Here is a 22,453-nt window from a genome sequence, read left to right on the forward strand (position 1 = left end):
TGTCGAGTGCATGCTGTTTGGACTGAAGCGCTAAAGGAAAGTTGCCCTGGTCGTGCTGTGTTACTCCGAGTGACTCGTAACTGCTGGCTGTGTCTGCGTGTTCTTCTCCAAACAGTTTAATACGGATGTCGAGTGCATGCTGTTTGGACTGAAGCGCTGAGGGAAAGTCGCCCTGGTCGTGCTGTGTTACTCCTAGTGACTCGTAACTGCTGGCTGTGTCTGCGTGTTCCTCTCCAAACAGTTTAATACGGATGTCGAGTGCATGCTGTTTGGACTGAAGCGCTGAAGGAAAGTCGCCCTGCTCGTGCTGTGTTACTCCGAGTGACTCGTAACACCTGGCTGTGTCTGCGTGTTCTTCTCCAAACAGTTTAATACGGATGTCAAGTGCATGCTGTATGGACTGAAGGGCTGAAGCTAGGTCGCCCAAACTGTGTTGTGTTGATCCGAGGGATTCGTAACTCTGAGCCGTGTTTGCGTGTGCTTTCCCAAATGATGTTAGACAGAGCGGCTTTTGTATTTCTTCTGCCATTTGAAGAACAGTATTCCTTATTAATTGCTTGGTACAGTCATCGAATAAATGCCTTGTTGCTTGACTTACAACACAGATAATTTCTAGTCTGAGTGGTTGAGTAATAAGACTATCTGGCTTTCGTTCTTGAATTTCTCCATCGACAAAGTTCAATTCTTTTTTTTCCATTGGTGGAATGATAAGAAGACTTGTGTCTCCCACTGCTCTACATTCTTCCAACGCCATGTTATAAAACTGTGGAGCAATTGAAAAGTGGTTTTTAAAGCGGTGATAAATCGTAAGAACTTGTATGGCCATTACTCTCAGAATTCTCTGGTCAGCGTTGCTAGACATTAACGAGAGAGCATTTCCTAAGTTTCGAACTCCATCCTCTGTTTTCCCAGAAGCCACTTGACAGATTCCTCTATAACACAAGAGTTTTCCTCTATGTCCCACTGAGAAGGATGAACATGACATTTGCTCCTCGGCGTCGGAAAGCAGCTTCATCGTTCTTCCTTCTGTGCCCCAACACACCTCACCAAACGCCAGGGAAACCAGAAGCTGGTTGTGAAAAACGCTTTTTCTAAGCTCTTTCGCTTGATTGATTGCTGATTCATAAAGCTCGTCGAAGACGTTTCCCTCGCACCAGAACAGGGAATCTAGAAATATCTCTGCTTCTATTAAAACACCAAAAACAGCGTCACATGTCTTAGGATCCGAACAACTTACGGTTAGACTCCGAATAATATTTTGCTTCTCTTCATAGAATTCAACAAATGCTGACTTTGAATGTCCTGTCAAAAACTGTGCGTTCAACTTCTCAAAAAGAGAAACGTAAAATGCAGAAAAGCGCACTTTTGAATTCAGCACTGTTTCTTTCATTTCGTCTTCTCCTCTTTCTCTAACAAAGGACTGAAGCAGTTTATGCATCGAAAATGAATCAGGTTTGGAACCAGAGTGAAGAAGTGATTTCCTTTGAAGCCTTTGTAAGATTTTCTTTGCCTCGAGCTTTGTTTTAACTCCCATAACGGCTGCGGCAACCGAGATGTTAAAATCTTCAGATAGAATGCTCAAAGAAACCACAGCCTCTTTGTCTTGTACTGAAAGTCTTAGAAAGGATGATTCAAATAGAAATTTTAATCTCAGATTACTAGGATAGTCTGGATTGTCTAACAGATAGACAATGTTTCTTTCTACAGATTCCTTCCACTCCTCAAGAAAGTGACTTGCTTGAGTCCTATCTTCAGAAATGGTGGAGCACAACAGCTTAATGGCCAGAGGCACATGCTCGCAGATTTTCGCAATTTTTCCACAATCACATGCGGAAATAGCATTTGGAAGTAACTCAGTCACCAATGCTTGAGAGAAGGACTCATCTAATGGCCCTATTCTCACTGCCTGGTGGTCTTTAAAGTGCACATTCATAAATTCAAGCGACTCCCTTGTGGTAATAACAAAAGTTGCCTTCTTGGATCTACTGAGAATGTCTCTAAGAAACTGTATGAAATCTTCTTTCACGTTTGGTGCTCCGCTTTCGAGTAATTCATCAGCATTGTCAAGAATCACCACAAACTTGTCTGGAATCTTGGCCAGAGCTTGAAAAAGCTCTTCGTCCACTGGTAGCCGCTGGGGTATTTCATCTTCTGTAGAAGCTCTCCTGAAAAAGTTAAACAGCTTTGATATCAAATCAGATTTTGAGTTTAGCCCTCGTAAGGAGAAGAAGTAGACGGACAATTCTTTATCCTGGAGTTTATGTCCCACAGCAGTTGCCACAGAAGTTTTTCCGAAACCAGGCGAGCCCCATATCGACACGATTCGGGTGGATGTGGAAGCCACGTCACCGACGATGTCTTCACATTCTCTTTGCCGGCCAGTGAAGTGTGGAACCATCGGAGGAAGACATGATGGCGGAAGCAATGCCTTTAAATCTTTCAAATGGCAAAGAACAGTGACAATCATGGTAAGTAATCTGTTATGATATTAAAAAAGTTTCAATCAAATGATAATATCGAAAAAACGCAATTAAACCTTAAATTGTCAACATGATTCATCAAATGTCGTGGGGCTTTTTGAAAGTTGCTTAGGAACTGAGCCGTATGCCTCTGACGCAACAAAGTGAGCCTCGCATACCATTTTTTATCTCTCAGCAATCTGTTTCAAACAATTAAAATGTATGCAATACTCTCGGGTCAACAAAAGGTTGGTTTCCGCAACTTTCGGGCGCGAAAGAATAATTCTTTTACTTCATGTAATTTCCTTCATTTTAGATAAAAATCATAGACAAATCTTTGATCTTCAAAACTCTGTGTACTAATTTAGAAGTTAGCATGCACTTTAAAACTCAGTAAAGTGAATTTCACGAAGCCTAGTGGGTCAATTTTGGTCCATTCGTCTCTAATTTAGCGCCCTTCAAAGCGAGGTCACGTTAAAATTTTCTGCTTTATCAGTTATGAATAATAAATGATGACTACGCATTCTGCCCTATTTTAGCGGTGAAGATAGAAATCAAGTCGATTCTTCAACAAACCCTTTAAAAATTGTAACGTAGCTACAGAAGTGTATTAAGATTGTACCTTTCTGGGTTGTATTATTTTGTTCTTTCAATTCATCCATCTTCTTCTCCAATAAAGCAAGGTCTTCCTTACTTGCTCCACCTTCAACTTTTTCCTTTATTGCATTTGTCAACGCCTTTAATTCGTCAATACTTGAAACCTCGCCTTCGAGAAATTTGATTCGCTCTCGAAGCTCTTGATTAATACCGTGCTCCAGATTGCGAACTGCTGTTGTGGGAAAGTCGGACTCTGTCAAACTACCGATGACATCAATTGGATCAGTTTTGATACCAAGAGCTTTGAATGCTTCTTTAGCCAGCTGCATGTATCGGTCAAATGTTGGTTTATCAATCTCCGACTTTTGTGAGTGACAAAGTGCATTTCTTAACAGTCGAAGCTGATCAATCGCGAGTGTAAACGTCTCGGCTTGGTTTCCACTTGGACTGACCACAGATACATGAAACTTTCCATGAGGTATTTTAAGGTGCATCAAGTACAACTCACCAAGGGTCCTCTTATGGCCTGTGCTGTCCAGCATGGCGAAGGACTTGGCATATATGGTGGTCTGAAAAAGGGCTGTACAGTCCCATTCTTCATATGAGAGGTGTGTAGGAACTTTGGACTTGCCACCCTCTTCGGCGAGAAACAAGTTCCTTACTGCTGTGGAGTCATCCCACAATTGATATCCGGGCCGATGCCCAAAAGTGTTGTCCCACATGGACTTGAACGTTTGACGCAAAGCGTTCGCGAACTCATTCAACACGATGGAGGCAAACTTGAAATAATTCAGCTGCTTGTCACTAAAGGGCTGCAGTGACATGTTTGGCTCTGACTTTTGAGATCGCAGCAGTTGAATACAGTTTCTTTAACAACCTAAACGGAGATATTTTGAGAGATGATTTATTCAGTGTAACATGTCAAATACACTTAATACACCCCATTACAAAAACGCTAACAACTGAAAAGCACTAACCATGAGCGATCGAACTAAACGGAAGTTGCGTGACATGACACTCATTCGCGCTTATTAAAACTTGAGAGAGGGTAGGAAGTTGCGACATGAAAACGATAAAAACTAGGATTTGACGTTTGAGAGTAGAGTGTACCCCACAAGTTCGGAATAGAACCTAGCAGACTTATAAATATGCAAGTACATGCTGATAACCACAAATAAGTGTCGATCAATTGGAAGTTCGAACATCCCTCTCCCCTCAGGAAATATCCTGACATTTGAACTTTAAGAGTTGTGGTTCGTTCAAATTCCAGCCACCCCCCCCCCCCCCCTTTCCTGGGCCAAAATTCTGTTCAAATGCCTCACTCAAGTGCTGGTTCTGATGGTCACACTTTTTGTAAAAGTCAGATCAGTAACCATGACTTTATACTCATTGACCAGCATTTATAAAAAAATAAATTAATTAAAAAGTTGACACTTCCGATTCATAGTCCCCATCCCCGAAAGTTTCGAATTCCCCTCCCCTAGGCACAGTCGGATGGAGGATTACTGAAGCTTCGAATTCATTGGTGTAATAGTTGGTGAATATAAAAACGTTGGGGTCATCCGTTCAAAATTTACTTTATGGGTGTCATCATTTTTAAAATTAGGAGAGTGATGTATCCTACTTATGACACAGTAACCCAGCTACAACAGGAGGAGGTCATCATTCAATCAGTTTGGTGCGGGTGAGGTGGTGCACGAGCGGAGCATGATGAAGCGCGACTTCTCACTACGCCGTTTTAAACAAAATCACTATCGTAGACCTGTGACCCAAGACGAAAATCGAACTGCTTTCTTTTTACTGTTTTAAAATGCTTTGTGTGCGGCGACAGCGAAAAAAAAGGAGAAAAAAATTAAAAATAGATAAAAGAAACGACAGAAATAAAGTTTCCTACAAAGTCATAGAGTTTTTAAACAATGCTCTCCTTGTTCACACTTAATGATTCAAATACACATTAATGGAAATAAAAATATTTCGCGCAATTTTATTACACGCAAATTTACATAAATTATTAAACCCCCAACATTCAGAAATGAAAGTCGTCTAAGTTGACATCACATTGAAGATGTACACCTTACACTTTCTTCTCTTATATCCCTGTATTCTCCCTCATCCTCTTTTTAGATGTATCCGAGGCTATATTAAAACTCTCGTGTTGCACCTTAAGTCGACCGGAATTCAAGAAACCGAAAGTGATGACGCAGTAACAAACACAACAAATTATTGGAAGCTAAAGACTTTGGAAAAATCCCGTAATGTGCATTTCGCAGTCTACTCAGTCTCACCCATTCTTGTGACCCCTTGACTCGAGTCTAGCTTAGACTTCGAAAGATATCATATCTTTCGAAGATATCATATCTTTCGTAGTCGGTAACTACACGAAAAGCTTCCGCAATGATTGAAGATTTTAATTTATCACAGACCTCCATCGATATGGTGTTATACATTTCTGTCGTGGCTGTTTTTAAAAGCACGTAATATATCTCAGGTCGTAGCGACTAACAAAGGCTGTCAGAAAACGACAAGATGCGGCGATATTTCTTGTCGTGTCATGTAAGATGCCGTTTGTCCAGCGAACCTCTATCATCGATTTGGTAGTTAATCTTGCTGAGTAAGTATCTTGCAAAAATGTTATCAACCTACCTTGAAATTCAAGTTCAGTAAATTGTCAAAAGTCTTGACAGCGCATGATGAGGCTGATTACCGTAATGAATCATGCACAAATCGAATAACTAGAACTTGAAATTAATTCTTAAACGGCCAGCAATAGAGAGCTTTAGATTCGAGTGCGAGAACGAGTAGGAGTACGAGTTTTAACCGCGCGAGATCTGGCACTAGTATCTCGTACTCGTAGTCGTGCTGACGAAAATTGTAACTTTAGATTCTAAACAAATGTATCGATCCGAGTGCGAGGGTTGTACTGTAACAATCTCGCCATGTTTAGCCAAAAAAACTATCCTATTAGCATCCGTTTACCTCCTTTGCGATTTATGAAATCACAACGATGGGAGGCAACATCCTTACAAGCAGTATGAAAGGATTGACGATGTTTTTGACGCCATTTCTCCTGAAGAGTTTGCAGCCGAGCTCAGGTTTATCATCACAGGATTGCCTCTCCTTCTTCGGGCATTAGCAATTCCAGAAATGTTTACTTGTGCCAATGGCACGGTATGTTCAGGAACGAAAGGACTGTTGATTTTATTGAAACTTTCTTCTTACCCATGTCGTCTCTTGGATATGATTCCTCGCTTTGTTCAGTGCCCGAGCTGAGCTTAATCTTCAACGAGGTGATCAGCTTTACTTACACAAACCATGGGTACTTGCTCAGAGATCTCGATCAACCCTGGCTGAGTAGCCAACATCTGGATGACTTTGCTCTTGCTGTCCATGGAAAGGGAACAGCTCTTGAGAATTGCTACGGGTTTGTAGACTTGACAGTTCGCCCAATTTGTCACCCAGGAGAGAACCAGCGTGTACCCAGTGGGCACAAAAGGGTACATGCCCTAAAGTTTCAATCATTTGTTGCGCCAAATGGTTTAATAGCCAATTTGTATGGACCAGTTGGTAAGCTAATACGATTATTTGCATCGTTCTGCTGTAATGCCTCCCCTTATTTAAGCCCCCAAATTTGAAACTGAATTGAAGTGTCAACACCGTAAATCCTCGAATAAGCACCCCCTTCGAATACGAGCCCCTCCTATCGACCAAAAATTTAAAATAAGTACCCCCCTCAAATAAGTGCCTCCTCCCCTCCCCTCATTTTGTGGATGAATAGTGAGACAGCAAAGGATGCATGGTTTTCATCATGTAGTATTAGATTTGTACATTGCACTAATGGTGAGTTAAACTCTAGGATCAGTTTTTTACGTCAATAAATAGTTAATTTTGTTTATGTGTAGATGATGTATTAATAAAATGGTCATGTCAGGCCATCATTTGGGAAAAATTAGATAAGTGCATTTTCTCATAAATTTGAATTAAGCTCCCTGGGCGCTAATTGATTTGAGGATCTACGGTATCTACACCTAGAGGAGTGGGCTGGAAAGATCAAAGCTATCAAGAAACATTTTCAGTAGTCAGCCCCTTGGTAAGAGCTTCATTAAATGTAGCCTACCCTTGAATCCTTACTCAAATATCCATAACCCTGCCCCTACTAAATGAAAATGGCTATTAACCAATTAACTTGGAAAATCGAAAAAAAAATTAAATCACAGTTTGTAACTCAACAGTTACCTGCAGCTACAAGAGTGTTATAACACTAGCTACTGACATAAATCCAAGTATGTTTATTCTATAAATTTTCATTTCAGAGGGTAAAAGGCATGATGCTGGTATGTTAAGAATGTCTGGCCTCCTTCATAACCTTCAGCAGCATTCATTTGATACCAGTGGACAACCACTGTGTATATATGGCGACCTCGCCTGTCCACTCAGATTCATCTTGAAGGATGAGGTAAAGTCAGGGAAGCTGTGGAGTGGGTGTATAGCAACATAGTAACATACTTCGCTTTCCTAGATTTTAAGAAAAACTTAAAGATTGAATTAAGTCCAGTAGGTGTAATGTATTCAGTGTGTGCTTTGCTTCGGAATGCACGTACCTGCTTATATGGATCAACTACAAGCACCTATTTTGATGTTCAACCTCCTATGTCAGATGATTATTTTCAGGTTTAAAGTTCTTGATTTGCTACATCATAGTTAGTGCCAACTATGGCTACATTTAAGCAATGCAATTTGGCAAAGTGATGAGAAGATAAAAGAGAAGAAGTGAACCAAAATATAATTGTAATTATATTTTCTGCTTGTAAATTTCTATGTATAGTTAGCTATGAAAGGAGTAATTGATGAATATGGGATGTGGATCCATGGCCATCAATTTTTTTTCCTTTATGGAGAATTTTCAAATCTAAATTAATTTACTTGAGAAAATCAAAATTGTACATATGTATAATTTTTAATTTCAAAACAGCTGAACTGACTTTGTAATAATAATACAGTACATTTTATGATACAACTAAAAAAGATGTAAAAATAATGTATTCAGATATTCTACCATACAAACTCTTCCTTAGTTTTCATTTCATAAATATAATGGTATTAATATGACAATAATTAATGAGAGGCTAATAAAATGTTTCAGTGTTCAAGGTTTTATCATAGTGTTCGGCGATTTTCGTCCAAGTTATACCTCTCTCTTTTGAATCTGGTCAGTACTTGTGAGGCTCTTCAACCAGTACTTCTCTGAGAATTATAGTTTCGTGTTTCCTTTCCAAATAAAAAGTTCTCGTTTCGCTATCGCTACGAATTGAAGAAAGTCGGGAAAGTGTCAACCACATCACAACATGTCACTGTTTATATCCCTCATGCATGGTTAAAATTCAAAGGGTGAAAGTGCTTTTTAAGGCTCTCATTTTTCAATTTAAATTTATTCGACTGGCGATATGTTGTTTACGCGTGTAGACCTCAGAATTTCGTGAAAATAGGTCGACCAAAAAGTATCAAAAACGAATGAAATCAGGGTTTGTAATAACATTCAATTCGATAAAACCTCTGTATACGGCTTTAAGTTTGCTTTTGCTGACTTAGAAAAAGATTACGGTCAGTTTAAAATACAAAATACTCACCTTTCGAAACTCGTTCACTAGAGGACGACTTCTGGTCAAAATCTCGACGAGCGGCGACGACGAGTCTCCCGCTTCCGTGACAGTGTTACGGAGAGCTACGCATGCGCAATGTGAGCACGCTAGTAAACTCGTACTCGTACTCGTTCTCGTACTCGAATCTAAAGCTCTCTAATATTAGGGCCTGATTACATGAGCCGGGCTGATTTCTTTTGTTTTCACGCTTTGGCGAACACCAAAACAAAAGAAATCAGACCGGCTCATGTAATCAGGCCCTTAGAAACGCAACTCAAATCAACTTATGCATTGAAGCAGTGAAACTATTGTTTTTGGAAACAAATATGGCGTGACGGTCATAGGTCAGATGCGCTCGAGCTCGCAGTCCAAGGGAAATTTCCCTTCGTTTCGAAACTATTTAAAAAACTACGTGTAATTACACAATTCCTGATCTCGAGTGAAACTTTCGTGTTGCACAGTACGTCGTAATCCAAGAAATTGGAAGCGATGACGCACAACAAACACAACAAATTCTTTGGAGTTAAAGACTTTGGGAAAATCTCGTAATGTGCTTTTCTTAGTTTTACCCATACTTTCTGAAAGTTTGAAAGATATCTCAGCAACCACGCGAAAAGTTTAAAAGTTTTATTGTTTCCGTAACGAGTGATTGTCAAGATATATTTTCAAAATATTTCTTTTCCCTTTTTCAGTTTTGACTTTGGATTCCTACACAAAATTTATCTCACACCCACGAGGGAACATCGATCAGAAAACAGCAAGATGTACCGTTCATGTTTCTTTTTATGTCAAGGAAGATGCTGTTTGCGTAAGAAACATTTATAATAAATATATACACCCCATTACAAAAACGCTAACAACTGAAAAGGACTAAACATGAGCGATCGAACTAAACGGAAGTTGCGTGACATGACACTTACTCATTCGCGCCTATTAAAAATAAAGAGAGGGTAGGAAGTTGCGACGTGAAAACGATAAAAACTAGGATTTGACGTTTGAGAGTAGAGTGTACCCCACAGAACCTAGCAGACTTATAAATATGCAAGTACATGCTGATAACCACAAATAAATCTCGATCAATTGGAAGTTTGAACATCCCCCTCCCCTCAGGAAACATCCTGACATTTCAACTTTTATGAGTTGATTCGTTCAAATTCTAGCCCCCCCCCCCCCCCGGCCAAAATTGTGTTCAAATGCCTCACGTAAGTGTTGGTTCTGATGGTCACACTTTTTGTAGAAGTCAGATCAGTAACCATGACTATTGACCGGCAGCATTTATATATATATATATATATATATATATATATATATATATATATATATATATATATATATATATAACAATTATTCCACGAGCGCGCGTTGGATATGAGATGATAGATAGCCAACTCGGCGCTACGCGCCTCGTTGGCTATAATCATCTCATATCCAACAAGCGCGAGTGGAATAATTGTTTTATTAAAAACGTTAAATTAAATTATTAAATTTTATTAAATTTTTAGCTCCCTTTTAATTTTAAGCTGACACGTACGCTTACCATATTTGTAGATTATGGTATATTGGCTGATATACCATAATGGCAAAGCCAATAAAAAGTCTTGAATTGCATTATCCAATGATCTAGTTTTTAATAAATATATATATATATATATATATATATATATATATAAATATTGTGAGAGGAAAAAAGGACGTAACTACATTTCCCTCTCACAATATTTATTCTGCTCTGCTTCAACGTATTGAGCACTGTTCCACGCGAAAATCGACTTGCAGACTTCCTATATATATATATATATATATATATTTATTAAAAAACATATATATAAATATTTATTAAAAATTAGATCATTGGATAATGCAATTCAAGACTTTTTATTGGCTTTGCCATTATGGTATATCAGCCAATATACCATAATCTAATATCTGTACATTGTAACGTCCGGTTTCTTCTTACAAAATAAAGTCGAGACGATTTGTCTAATATCTTAGGGGTGTTTTTTTTTAATAAAACAATTATTCCACTCGCGCTTGTTGGATATGAGATGATTATAGCCAACTCGGCGCTACGCGCCTCGTTGGCTATCTATCATCTCATATCCAACGCGCGCTCGTGGAATAATTGTTAAATATATATATATAAATTAACACTTCCGATTCATAGTCCCCATCCATGCAAGTTTCCAATTCCCCTCCCCCGGGCACAGAAGGATGGGGGATTACTGAAGCTTGGAATTGATTGGTGTAATATTTGGTGAATATAAAAACGTTGGGGTCATCCGTTCAAAATTTACTTTATGGGTGTCATCATTTTAAATATCAAGAGAGTGATGTATCCTACTTATGACACAGTAACCCAGCTACAACAGGAGAAGGTCATCATTCAATTTTGGTGCGGGTGAGTTGGTGCACGAGTGGAGCGCGATGAAGCGCGACTTTTCACCAAGCCTTTTTAAACAAAATCACTATCGTTGACCTGTGACCCAAGACGAAAATCCAACTGCTTTCTATTTGACTGTTTTAAACTGCTTTGTGTGCGGTGACAGTGAAAAAAAGGACAAAAAAAGTAAAAATAGATAAAAGAAACGACAGAAGTAAAGTTTCCTACAAAATCATAGAGTTTTTAAACAATGATCTCCTTGTTCACGCTTAATGATTCTAATGCACATTAATGAAAATAAAAAAATTCCTCGTAACACGCAAATTTACATAAATTAACTTTAAACCCCCAACATTCAGAAATGAAAGTCGTCTGAGTTGACATCAGATTGAAGACATACACCTTACACTTTCTTCTCTTAGCTTATAACCCTGTATTCTCCCTCATCCTCTTTTTAGATGTATCCGAGGCTATATTAAAACTCTCGTGTTGCACCCTACGTCGACCGGAATTCAAGATATCGAAAGTGATGACGCAGTAACAAACAGAACAAATTATTGGAAGCTGAAGACTTTGGAAAAATCCCGTAATGTGCATTTCGCAGTCTCAGGGTCTGACTCAGTCTCACCCATTCTTGGGACCTCTTCACTCGAGTTTAACATAGACTTCGATAGACATTTCGATAAATACGCGAAAAGCTTCCGCAATGATTGAAGATTTTAATTTATCACAGACCTCCATTGATATGGTGTTTTACATTTCTGTTGTGACTGTTTTTAAAGCACGTAATATATCTCAGGTCGTAGCGACTAACAAAGGCTGTCAGAAAACGACAAGATGCAGCGATATTTCTTGTCATGTCATGAAAGATGCCGTTTGTACAGCAAACTTCTATCATCGATGTGTAGTTAGTCTTGCTGAGTAAGTATATTGCAAAAATGTTATCAACCTACCTTGAAATTCAAGTTCAGTAAATTGTCAAAAGTCTTGACAGCGCATGATGAGGCTGATTACCGTTATGAAACATGCACAAATCCAATGATTAGAACTTGAAATTAGTTCTTAAACGGCCATCAGTGTTAGAAACGCAACTCAAATTAACTTATGCATCGAAGCAGTCAAACTATTGTTTTTGGAAACAAATATGGCGTGATGGTCATAGGTCAGATGCACTTGAGCTTGCAATGCAAGGGAAATTTCCCTTCGATTCTAAACCATTTCAAAAATTATGTGTTATTACACAATTCCCGATCTCAAGTGAAACTCTCGTGTTGCACAGTACGTCGTAATCCAAGAAATTGGAAGCGATGACGCATAACAAATACAACAAATTCTTGGGAGTTTAAGACTTTGGGAAAATCTCGTAATGTGCTTTTCTTAGTTTTACCCATTCTTTCTGAAAGTTTGAAAGATATTTCAGTAACCAAGCGAAAAGTTTAAAAAATTTATTGTCTCCGTAGTGAGTGATTGTCATGATATTTTTTAAAATATTTCTTCTCCCTTTTTTTGTTGTGACTTTGGATTCGAAGACAAAATTTATCTCACACCCACGAAGGAACATCGATCAGAAAACAGCAAGATGTACCGATCATGTTTCCTTTTATGTTATGAAAGATGCTGTTTGGGTAACAAACATTTATCGCAGACCTTCATCGATATGGCGGTTAGTCTTGTTGAGTAGATGGAAAACTGCTATTTACCTATCTTGAAATTCAAGCTAAAATGTCAGAAGTCTTGCCGGTGCACAAAGAGGCTGACTACTGTGAATTAAATATATATACACGAAATCCGCGATTACTGCTCGAATTCATTTTAAAACTTGATCTCAGTGTTAGGAAAGCGACGCAAGTTACGCACCGACTAAAGAAACATCTATAGTCTATTGTTCTTGTGGCGTGATGGTCATTGATCGGATACATGCACCCCTGAAAGGGAAATTCCGCTAATGAATTCCCCTGATAAATTTCCGACGCCACAGTAGGTGATGTGATACTTTGAAATATGACTTTGATAATAAACAAACAAAAATTATTTTTGAAGCCTTTTAAATGATGCACTATTATGATCATAAAATCTTCAAATAGCACTTATTTTTTCCGACCTGCTTTCGGCTGCTTTCGGCTCCTTTTCGGCTACGAGAAGCTGCGAACCAATGAAATTCTGAAAGAGACTGGTAACTAATATGATAGGAATGCCTGTCGATAACTACATAACCTTGAGTTTTCCTCTTTTAGTAGACTGATGTTTGTTCTGCTACCTAAACTATTGATTTAGATTAAGCGTTAAGTCCTTCAGATGAACTAAGGGAAGGGTACGTAAGGCCAAGAAAGAAGAGGTTAACAGATGCAATCAGGGGAGGCCTGGAGTGAGTTCGTCTCAGGTATTTGTTTCATATTGTTTTGTGAAGTTCGCTGTTTACAATATTTTTCCAACGATACACAGTTCTGGCAACGCGAATGAAACAACTGTCAAGACCTCGCTTCAGAGCTAAATCACCTTCTCTCAATTTAACCCCCCACAACTTTGTTTTAGATGCTACGAAACAGAGTATTAATTGGTAATTTGGTTTTATCAACCAAGTTGATAATGTAAAGTGGCCACATAAAGAGTTTAACAGCTGACGTTTCGAGCATTAGCCCTTCGTCAGAGCGGAGAGTATTAATAGGTACCATGACCAAACTGTTGTGTCAGCAGTGCTTTAGCTTTTTCTGATTTGCATTTAAGGAACTGCATGTTTTGCAAGCAGACTGTTCTGTCACGCGTAACTCGTTGCGTTACACGTTTTCACGAATTGTTTTGTTAAACATTGTGGGATAGCAGAAGGCATGCTGTCAAAAAGTAGAAAACTGTAATTTTGTAGGTGCTCCAGTGAAGACGCTTTCTCGTTTCACCTTAAACCTTTCTGTCAAAAACTGGCAAGACTATGACATCTCACGGTAAACATAATGAAGTAACCTGCAGTGCTACCAGATATACTCCAGATAAAAGCCCTGATACAAAGCCTTAGGAAAGTTTTCTGTGGCTTTGTATGAGACCACAGGAGGTACTAACAGCACACACATTTCCCAGCCTTTTAATTTCACAAGGATAGCTTGTGAGATGTGCAGAATCTTTAAGACTTTGTGAGAAAATTAGATTAAAGTGTTTAAGACAAATTAGGAGCTTTTTAACCATCCCAATGACTTATTAATTAGTTTTAAAGACATCTGAAAAAGATACTTTTTGCACAGTGCAAAAAGTAACTTATATTAGTTAAAGTTGATGAGGTTTGAAATATTTTGTAATGCCAACAACAAAATGTTCCGCTGTCACATTAGCAAGATAAGTACCACATGGACGTATATTTTAAAATAAACTACAAAAATATCGTTGATTATAAGTTTCTTTCCAGCTGTTAGTACCACAGTCACCATATTCACTGTGTCAGATGACCTGACTCCACGATTCTTGTATACATTGTATGCACATGATTATTTTTTTAACTGCTACAGGTTACAAAATAATCACCCTTACCTTATATTTACTGATCGATCCACACTTGATGAGTTTGATGATATACATTCCATCTGTATCATCTATATATAGCTAGACTAGCAGACCTTAAATTGTGTATTAAGGATTGGTTACTCATATTTTGGAAGATATACATGTACTCAACTAATTGTCTTTATATCATCCCATTAATCTTACCTAATTGTAACATCTTGTTCTTCCTTTAAATTCTTTCTATACCAGTCAAACTTTCCTTGTCTTTCAACTACTTCACTAGCTCTCATCGAGAGAGTGCACTCAAGCCGCTGCAGTGCCACCACATGCACAATTTTGGCATCATATTGAATCCTTTGAAGTAAATCTTCATGACTTGTTAATTTCCAATAATTTGACGAAACAGCAAGCATCATTTCATGTTAAAATTTAATAGTACTGACTTAAAAAAAAGGCCAAGTTGGACACATTTTACTAAATATTATGATGGATGTACATGAAATTGGCTTAGTTTACAGAAAATACTGTCAGTTACATTTGCAATTGCTCTAAAAGCTACCTCAGTATGTACTCCCTCTGTAGCTTTATTGAAACACACCACTTATAACAAATAGTTCTTTTATAAGCTACCTGGTGACATAATGATAAAGCCAGTATATATATTAATGAATAAAGGCTGATAGTTTCTAAAAAAACTGTTTGGGGCTGCGTCGGTGGGGGTGACAAAATAATTTGGATATATCAACAAAGTTGAAATGAGAAAATGGCCACCGTATTGATTACAAAAGCTGACGTTTTGAGCATTTTGTACTGTGTTGTTAGATACATATGATGCACGATCCTCGCAGTAGATAGCGCTATTTAAGCAATAGCGAAAATCAGACCTGAAAAAAATCAGGCCTGTATATATGGCCTGATTCTTATTACGAATCAACTTAACAGCCTGCTCCCAGTTGGCTTATTAGCTCAATTGGTAGAGCGCTGCACTAGTATCGCAGAGGTCAGTGGTTCGAATCCCGTACAGGCCTGATTTTTTTCAGGTCTGATTTTCGCTATTGCTTAAATAGCGCTATCCACTGCGAGGATCGTGCATCATATGTATCTAATACCGCACTACAAAATATATGAACTTCATATATTTCATTGTATCTCATTTATCACTTTCACGGGTTTATTACGAATCAACCTAACGGCCTGCTCCCAGTTGGCTTGTTAGCTCAATTGGTAGAGCACTGCACTAGTATCGCAGAGGTCAGTGGTTCGAATCCCGTACAGGCCTGATTTTTTTAAGGTCTGATTTTCACTATTGCTTAAATATTTAGCGCTATCTACTGTGAGGATCGTGCATCATATGTATTTTTTGTCTTATTTTGATATTTTTATCATAATCATAGGGAAAAAATCATGGAAAAACTTGTGGTTTACAGGATGTAAAATTCTTTGGATTTTCATTTAATTTTACCGTATATACCCTATTAAATCCCATTATGAGCAAAGTAAGATTTAATGATAACCACAGAAATTATTGCACGCTCATTGCCTAATTTTGATTGTCTGTAAGCAGACAGCTGACAAGTGAACTTATAATTTATGTGACGTATAAATGAGCAAGAGCAGACAATTTGACAATTTGTTGTCATAAAAAACAAAATTGTCAGTTTTTAATGTGTCCTGTTATTGACAATATTGTCAAAATAGTCTGCAGATCCACAAGGCAAGTGGATCCTCAGCTTCTTTGACAATGTTATATATGATGAAATTCACAAGACAGACACATGAAAACCAATTTCAATTTGTCAAAAAACAACGTATCAAAGCAAAACAAATAATTTCAAGATTGGCCCCGCCAATTGAGCCTGCGGGTTTCAATGTGTATCACTTGGCAATGTCCGCACAAATGAGACAATTGGCCTGGTTAATCAAAGAATTGCAAGATTTAACCAAATCCTGCAATTTCTTAGATTGGTCTGGATAGCCAAATCTACAATTTGGCAACTCGCATGTTTTTTCACAGGTTTTCTAAGCATGTTTTCAGTGAAATTTCTTCACAGCTTATTTCACAGGTTTTAAAAGCGGAATTTCTTCATATTTTGCTCACATGTTTTTTCACAGTTCTTAAAATTCACAGGTTTTTTCACAGGTTCTAAATTTTGTGTTTTTTCACCAAAATTTAGCCCTTGCAAAATTCACAGGTTTTTTCACAGGGTGTTTCTGTGTCAGATGATATTTCACACGTTGTTCACGGGTTTTTCACAGGTTCTCATCCAATAGTGATACATGAAATACTATTTTGTAGCACAAGTTAATGGTGTCTAGTCTGGATTGGTGTTGAAAAATGCTCCTGAACATAGTTTAACTCAAAGTCTTGGTGGCACAGTTGTGTTGATCCATAGAAGTCCCTCTCTAAAGATCAGATTTAAACCAGAGCACCATCCGTGAATACTGAACATTGTTTCATTTCCCATTTATAGCTGATATACATCCACAGAACATCTGTTTGTTGGCACCATTCTTGATGGTGTGATTTTCTTGACCAAACAGGGAGATTTAATCTACTTATATGGGAACCTCAAAGATCTGAATCAGGTAAAAGTTGCTATATTTGGCCTGTATACTTAAAATGCTTTATTCTCCTATTACCATACAGCTAATTCTCCTTGTGGATGACAATTTGTTTTTTTCTCAGTCAATCCTGAGAAATTGGTATTGTATCAAAGCAATATCCCCTACAAACTAGTTGATAATTTTCTTAGTTCTCACTGCTTCTCTGTATGAGTCTTTAACCCTTTGACTTCTAATAGAAACTAGCATCTAATTTCTCCTTACAATATTAGCCCTGAATCAAACATTAATGTTAGGAGAATAAAGATAATGATCACCAAGAAAGAACCTCTTGATTGGTAAACAAATTCTCCTTGTCAGCACTTTAAGAAATGTAAAGAGAACAGTAGAGAGAATTTGCATACTGGTATCAAGGTGTAAAGTGTTATTGCAGTAGGATTTTAATTCTGTTTTTCTTTGGAAGTGAAAGGTTTGTGGACATTTGTGTTAAGTTGCCTCTTGATAATAAATATCAACATTTGATGGTGAACCTAACCCTTTCAATTCCAAGATCTCATGAGGAATTCTCCTTGCTGTCTGTCAAACAATTCTTATGATCTTAGTTCTGAGAATTTGGTATTGGATCAACTAATAATTCCCTTAATTAAGTAATATTTTTCTTTATTTCTCATCACTTGTCAGCTTGATATTGTTTTGATGTGGGATTTTTGTGATTTTTGCAGAAATACTATACCCAGTTTCTTGTTATCTTTACCACAACAGCCGAAGAACAAGGAAGGTTCTGTTTGTCTAATTTGAAGAAAATTAGGTTGCTTACAGGAAATTTCCCAGATTCAAATTATAAGATTTAGTGGAATAGTGAAATGTATGGGATCTCAGGGAAATAGGGAGCTAAAAGGGTTGGGAGAGAAATGGGAGGGGTGTGGGAGGGGTGTGGAATAGACATGAGAAGAGTATAAGATGAGAGATTCTAGGGTAGGAAGTAGGAGAAACTTTTTTGTTTATCATTAATCTGCAAAGCTTCCCACTTAAGGGCTAGAGAGAAGTGAGGGATTATAAGGCAATTTATGTCCAGGTGGTCCACTTTCATAGGGAATGTTTTGTAAATAATTGTAATCAGCCAAACTGGAATTTTAAATTACAGTTCCTAAGGGATGGTGGGAGTCATAAACACCAGCAGGGAGGGGTACAGCTGTATTTATATTTTTACAGAATCCTCAAAACATAATTACATTGACTGTAAAGCAATGTCTTAAATTCTTTGAACAGAAATGAATGGTTTTCTAGGATCCTCAATCCTTCTTCCATTTTCCCACAAACTCTGCTGCTTGCCAAAAGGGATTTATTCTGCAAACTGCAAATGGTGATCCAGAGATTAAATAAATTATCTACAGAAAGAATTTTTGTAGATAATGTAAATTTTCTCTGCTGAGTTGAGAGGGAAGAAAATTTGTCAACATACACTTTGTATCGGCCAGGGTTTTTTTTTTTTTTTTTTTTGATCCATCCCCTGTGTCCACAATAGTTACTCTCTTAAAATCTTGGTATTCATAACAAAAACTTCATAAGAAAAGATGTCAACAAAGGTCTTTTAACTCCCAAGATCACACAAGCAATTCTCCTTACTTTCTGCCATGCAATTCTTATGATGTTAGTTTGGAGAATTTGATATTCGATCAACTAATAACCCACTAATTAATTTTTTTCTCTAATTATTCTCATCACTTGTCAGCGTGATATTGTATTTATATTCTAAGGATCAAATCTATCTTCTACACTCATGGAAGCTCATAAAAAAGTATTTAAAAATTCAGATCTCTGTTTATCAAATAATGTGAACTTCTTATTGATACGCTTGACCTGGCCCTTCCATTGCTTAACTGCAATCCACAATAGTTCACATCTTCATAACCCACGGACTCACCATATTTGGGGTTTTACACAGGCATAGACATAGCGGAAGATATTTGTGGCATACTTTTATAACCAGCTTGGTGAGCTCTAAGCTTCCCAGACTGTGTTTGGGATTTCAATAAAATTACAATTTTACACCAACTCTATCATTTGCAGGCCATTATACCATTATTGTTTGCAAATTTTCAGATAGTCAACTTGAAATCATGTTGATAAATACAATTTAACAATACCCCCCAAATGTTTTTTTTTGGTGTGAATTGTTTTCCACTGATTTACCCGAGTACTCATGTTATTGATAAATGTTTTTCTGTCCTGTTACTTCAGTGTATATGCAATGTCACATCATAACAGATCTGGAATCATAGTGTGCAGTTTCTTCCTATGGTATCTTGATAGCTACATACTCATTTCCTTGCACAAGTGTGAAGGCGATAGAAATAGTGGAGAACACTTGTGAACAGCTGAGAAGATGAAACAAGAACTGGGTAATATCATGTCACCTTAAAATGTGCATTTGGTCTTCAGAGTGAACTAGCAAGAAATATTGGTGGAACCTGAATCTGGGACGGAGAAGCAACTCTTTACTGAAATCAATTTTAGAGTTTAATTCATTTTCATCATCATTACTTTCATTATCATCAATGTCATCTTCATTGTCCTCATCATCATCATTATTATGATCATCATCATCATTATCAGACTGTGAGCGCACTCTTTATGTAACAGAAAGTCAAGTTTATAATTAACCTAATAGATGTTTTTCAGTCAATCCTGCCATTTGCAGTCACTTATGACTGTTGCAAAACATCAGTTAAATTCTGTAAAAATAAGTATTGGAGGCCTTTGAAAATGAGGTTTTAATAGAAATCACTACTCAAATTCAAAGGTGTCTTAATTACTTTAAAAACCATTTTTCTGGTTGAAAGCTCTCACCATTGAAAACTAGTAAATTAATAATAATTTCACTGGAATACAAAGTATACACACTCCACCTACCTACGGTATCAAGTTGGTCAAATAATGATAAGCTGAAGAGGCCTCAAATAATTCATTTTCAGCTCTCGAGCAGAGTGACCAATGAACAGCCCTACATGTACCTCAAGTGTGGCCATGTGCATGGTCTTCATTCATTGAATTCACCTGAGAGAAATCTTGCAGACAAAAGAACTTGTCCAGTTTGTTTACAGTTAGTAAAACCTAGCATAACTAGCCTTTAAAATGACTCTAAGAAGAGATAAAGAAGTAACTTTTCCTACAAAGGAATTTTAGATTTAATAGAATTCTGATGAAATTTTCTACAAGGATTCTGAAGGGTAAATTTAGACATTTTAATGCAGTTAATCCTTTACTCCTGTGAGTGACTAAGACAGAATTTCTCATTACAATGTCAAAACAGTATCAAGCAGACAAGTGATTATAAGAATAAAAAAAACAATATCATATAGGGGGGTTATTACTTGATTCAACACCATTTTCTCTAAACTATCATTTCAAGAATTGTATGGCAGACAGGCGGGAGAATCAATTATGAGATCTTGGAAATGAATGGGTTAATTTTCAGAATTATAGTGGTCTCTTTTGGTCAGTGTAGGCTCATGTGGAACATCCATCACAGCTATATTGCAGTGGATCTCAGTGATTAAGAGCAGTCTTGTGGCAATCATCTTTCACTCCTGAGTGTTTGCTAGTGATTTTTGAGAGGGTTCCCCTACCCCACCTTTATTAGTCCCATCCACTGATGTAGTCATTGTCAAAAGGTGCCTGGAATACTGCCTCTTGGAGTGTGGGGGGGGGGGGGAGATTATCCTATCTACTGACTGGCTTACCACCGTGGAAAACATTTGACACTAAAGGCATCCATCTTACTTTTAAGCTAGCTGGTGTCAAATGACATGAATAATTTCCACTGCTTTATCAGGTGTGCAGTTATGTGCCACTGAGTCTTGGAAAAGAACTGGCATTCTATCAGGGAGAGCCTGCTGCTACACATACTTTTGTACTGTGTGGACATGTTTGCCCTGGGGAAACAGTCGGTTAAGGGTTCCTTGTCCCTCTAGAATGAGATACCCTTCCATTTTTACACTGAAGATCAGTATCCTCTGGTTGATATTTATATTCATTTTCATCACCTCTGTGCCCAAAATTACATTGATATTATAAGGAGAAATTCGTTATTGCTCTTTTTTAGTTGCAGCTGAAAGAGTTGGATTTGTCTTTCTTTGGTCACACTCTCCCCCCCCCAAGACTTTTCTGAGCTATAATTTGAACGAAACAATGGTTTACCATCCAGTTACAACCTATAAAGTGACACTATGTATCAGCAAGAATTTATCAATCACCTATCAGGCTGTTAGGGAAGTTTTGGTAACAGAGTTGTAATCCTATATGAGACACTCTGCCAGCCAATATAACCCTTATTCTCCTTTAAGTGACCAAAAGAATTTCCTCTTAAAGTAAAAAAGAAACCTTCTAAAGCAGCTCTTAAGAAGAGGTGAGAAGAAGGCAAAATACTAACAAGGGGACTTTTGTTTCATTGACCACCAAATTCTCAGAGCTGAAATTGTAAGAAATGTGGGACAGAGTGTGGAGAGTTGATTTTTTGATCTTGCAGTAATTCAGCAGATGCTTATGAACTGTAAACTTCTCACAAATAACATCACTGTGTCTCGTTCATGAGGAGGGATTGATAATGAAGTGGTGTTTTTTTGTTATTCTTTTGATGCAGGTTTTGGCAACAATTTCCCATTCCTTATGGAGGTGATGCCTTTCAGGCCATATGACCCATTCTTTGCTCAGCCCCTGGAGGGTGTAGATGGCTTTGTCCGAAACTGATCTTCTCGACCGACGAATAACATTATAAATAAAAGATCTATAAAACAGTATAACAATAAATGGTGTACAGCCTTGTTGCAGCAATTGACTTTTATTAACAGTGACTGGCCTGGATTGATAACTGATTAACTTATTTGTTAAAAAAGCTGATGTATTCTTGTAATTATGATTATTGTAACTTTTTAGACGTCTCCTTCTGTTTAGATTGTGCTCAAATTTTACAAAGGAAACGTATTTTCAAGCCACTTCATAAAAAGTGTTATTACGTTCGTATACCTGTAGTAGATAAAAGGTGGTCTGAAGTGAAGGTAGTCCACACTGATTTTCTCCTCAGCTAATGTGTGTGAAATCTTTTACTGCTTTAACAGCTACTAAGACAGAGGTCAAATGTCTGTGCATGCGTGAACGCTGAAAACGAGTAAGAGGTGGCCTGCAGGCTGTTAGAACCAAGTTGTCAATCAACTCCAAAAACTAGTAATTCACGGTGTTTTAGAGAAAGTGAAAAACCTCAAAATGTAAATTAAATCAACAGTAAGAATACTTGATATTAAAATAACTTTGATTTAAAAAATTCTTAAATTTTT

At 37.5% G+C, this 22,453-nt stretch overlaps 2 protein-coding genes and 2 long non-coding RNA genes across 7 annotated transcripts in view; 2 read left to right on the forward strand and 2 right to left on the reverse strand.

Annotated features, from left to right (window-relative positions):
- The window catches only part of LOC148727881 (uncharacterized), a 7,247-nt gene extending 1,425 nt beyond the window's left edge, over positions 1–5,822 (reverse strand). Inside the window, exons 1-3 of the mRNA XM_088762791.1 lie at positions 5,700–5,822; positions 3,082–3,933; positions 1–2,436 (exon numbers count right to left, since the gene is read on the reverse strand). The exon at positions 1–2,436 is cut by the window's left edge and continues 1,425 nt beyond it. Of these exons, the coding sequence (XP_088618917.1) occupies positions 1–2,436; positions 3,082–3,880 (3,235 nt within the window). The 5' untranslated portion in view covers positions 3,881–3,933; positions 5,700–5,822. The remainder of the gene's footprint in view (positions 2,437–3,081; positions 3,934–5,699) is intronic.
- A 103-nt stretch (positions 5,823–5,925) lies between these two features.
- On the forward strand, positions 5,926–8,210 carry LOC148727882 (uncharacterized). Its single transcript, XM_088762807.1, has 3 exons — positions 5,926–6,148; positions 6,315–6,620; positions 7,367–8,210. Exons 1-3 carry the CDS (start codon positions 6,061–6,063, stop codon positions 7,549–7,551), a joined length of 579 nt encoding a protein of 192 aa, XP_088618933.1. The 5' UTR covers positions 5,926–6,060; the 3' UTR covers positions 7,552–8,210.
- On the reverse strand, positions 8,160–9,851 carry LOC148727883 (uncharacterized). Its single transcript, XR_016002369.1, has 2 exons — positions 8,681–9,851; positions 8,160–8,354 (listed from the first exon to the last, which is right to left on the reverse strand). It is a non-coding gene; the product is annotated as an uncharacterized LOC148727883 (long non-coding RNA).
- Positions 9,852–13,175: 3,324 nt separating this feature from the next.
- Positions 13,176–22,440, forward strand: LOC148727884 (uncharacterized). Of its 4 annotated transcripts, none has more exons than XR_016002356.1 (3): positions 13,176–13,452; positions 17,030–17,144; positions 19,362–22,440. It is a non-coding gene; the product is annotated as an uncharacterized LOC148727884 (long non-coding RNA). The 4 variants fall into 4 exon arrangements; XR_016002357.1 differs by lacking the exon at positions 19,362–22,440 and adding an exon at positions 17,843–18,025 and having other exon boundaries at positions 13,181–13,452; XR_016002354.1 differs by having other exon boundaries at positions 13,186–13,452; positions 17,100–17,144; positions 21,763–22,440.
- Positions 22,441–22,453: the final 13 nt, after the last annotated feature.

The sequence above is a fragment of the Stylophora pistillata genome, chromosome 6, assembly GCF_964205215.1.
Source record: "Stylophora pistillata chromosome 6, jaStyPist1.2, whole genome shotgun sequence".
Lineage (NCBI taxonomy): Eukaryota > Metazoa > Cnidaria > Anthozoa > Scleractinia > Pocilloporidae > Stylophora > Stylophora pistillata.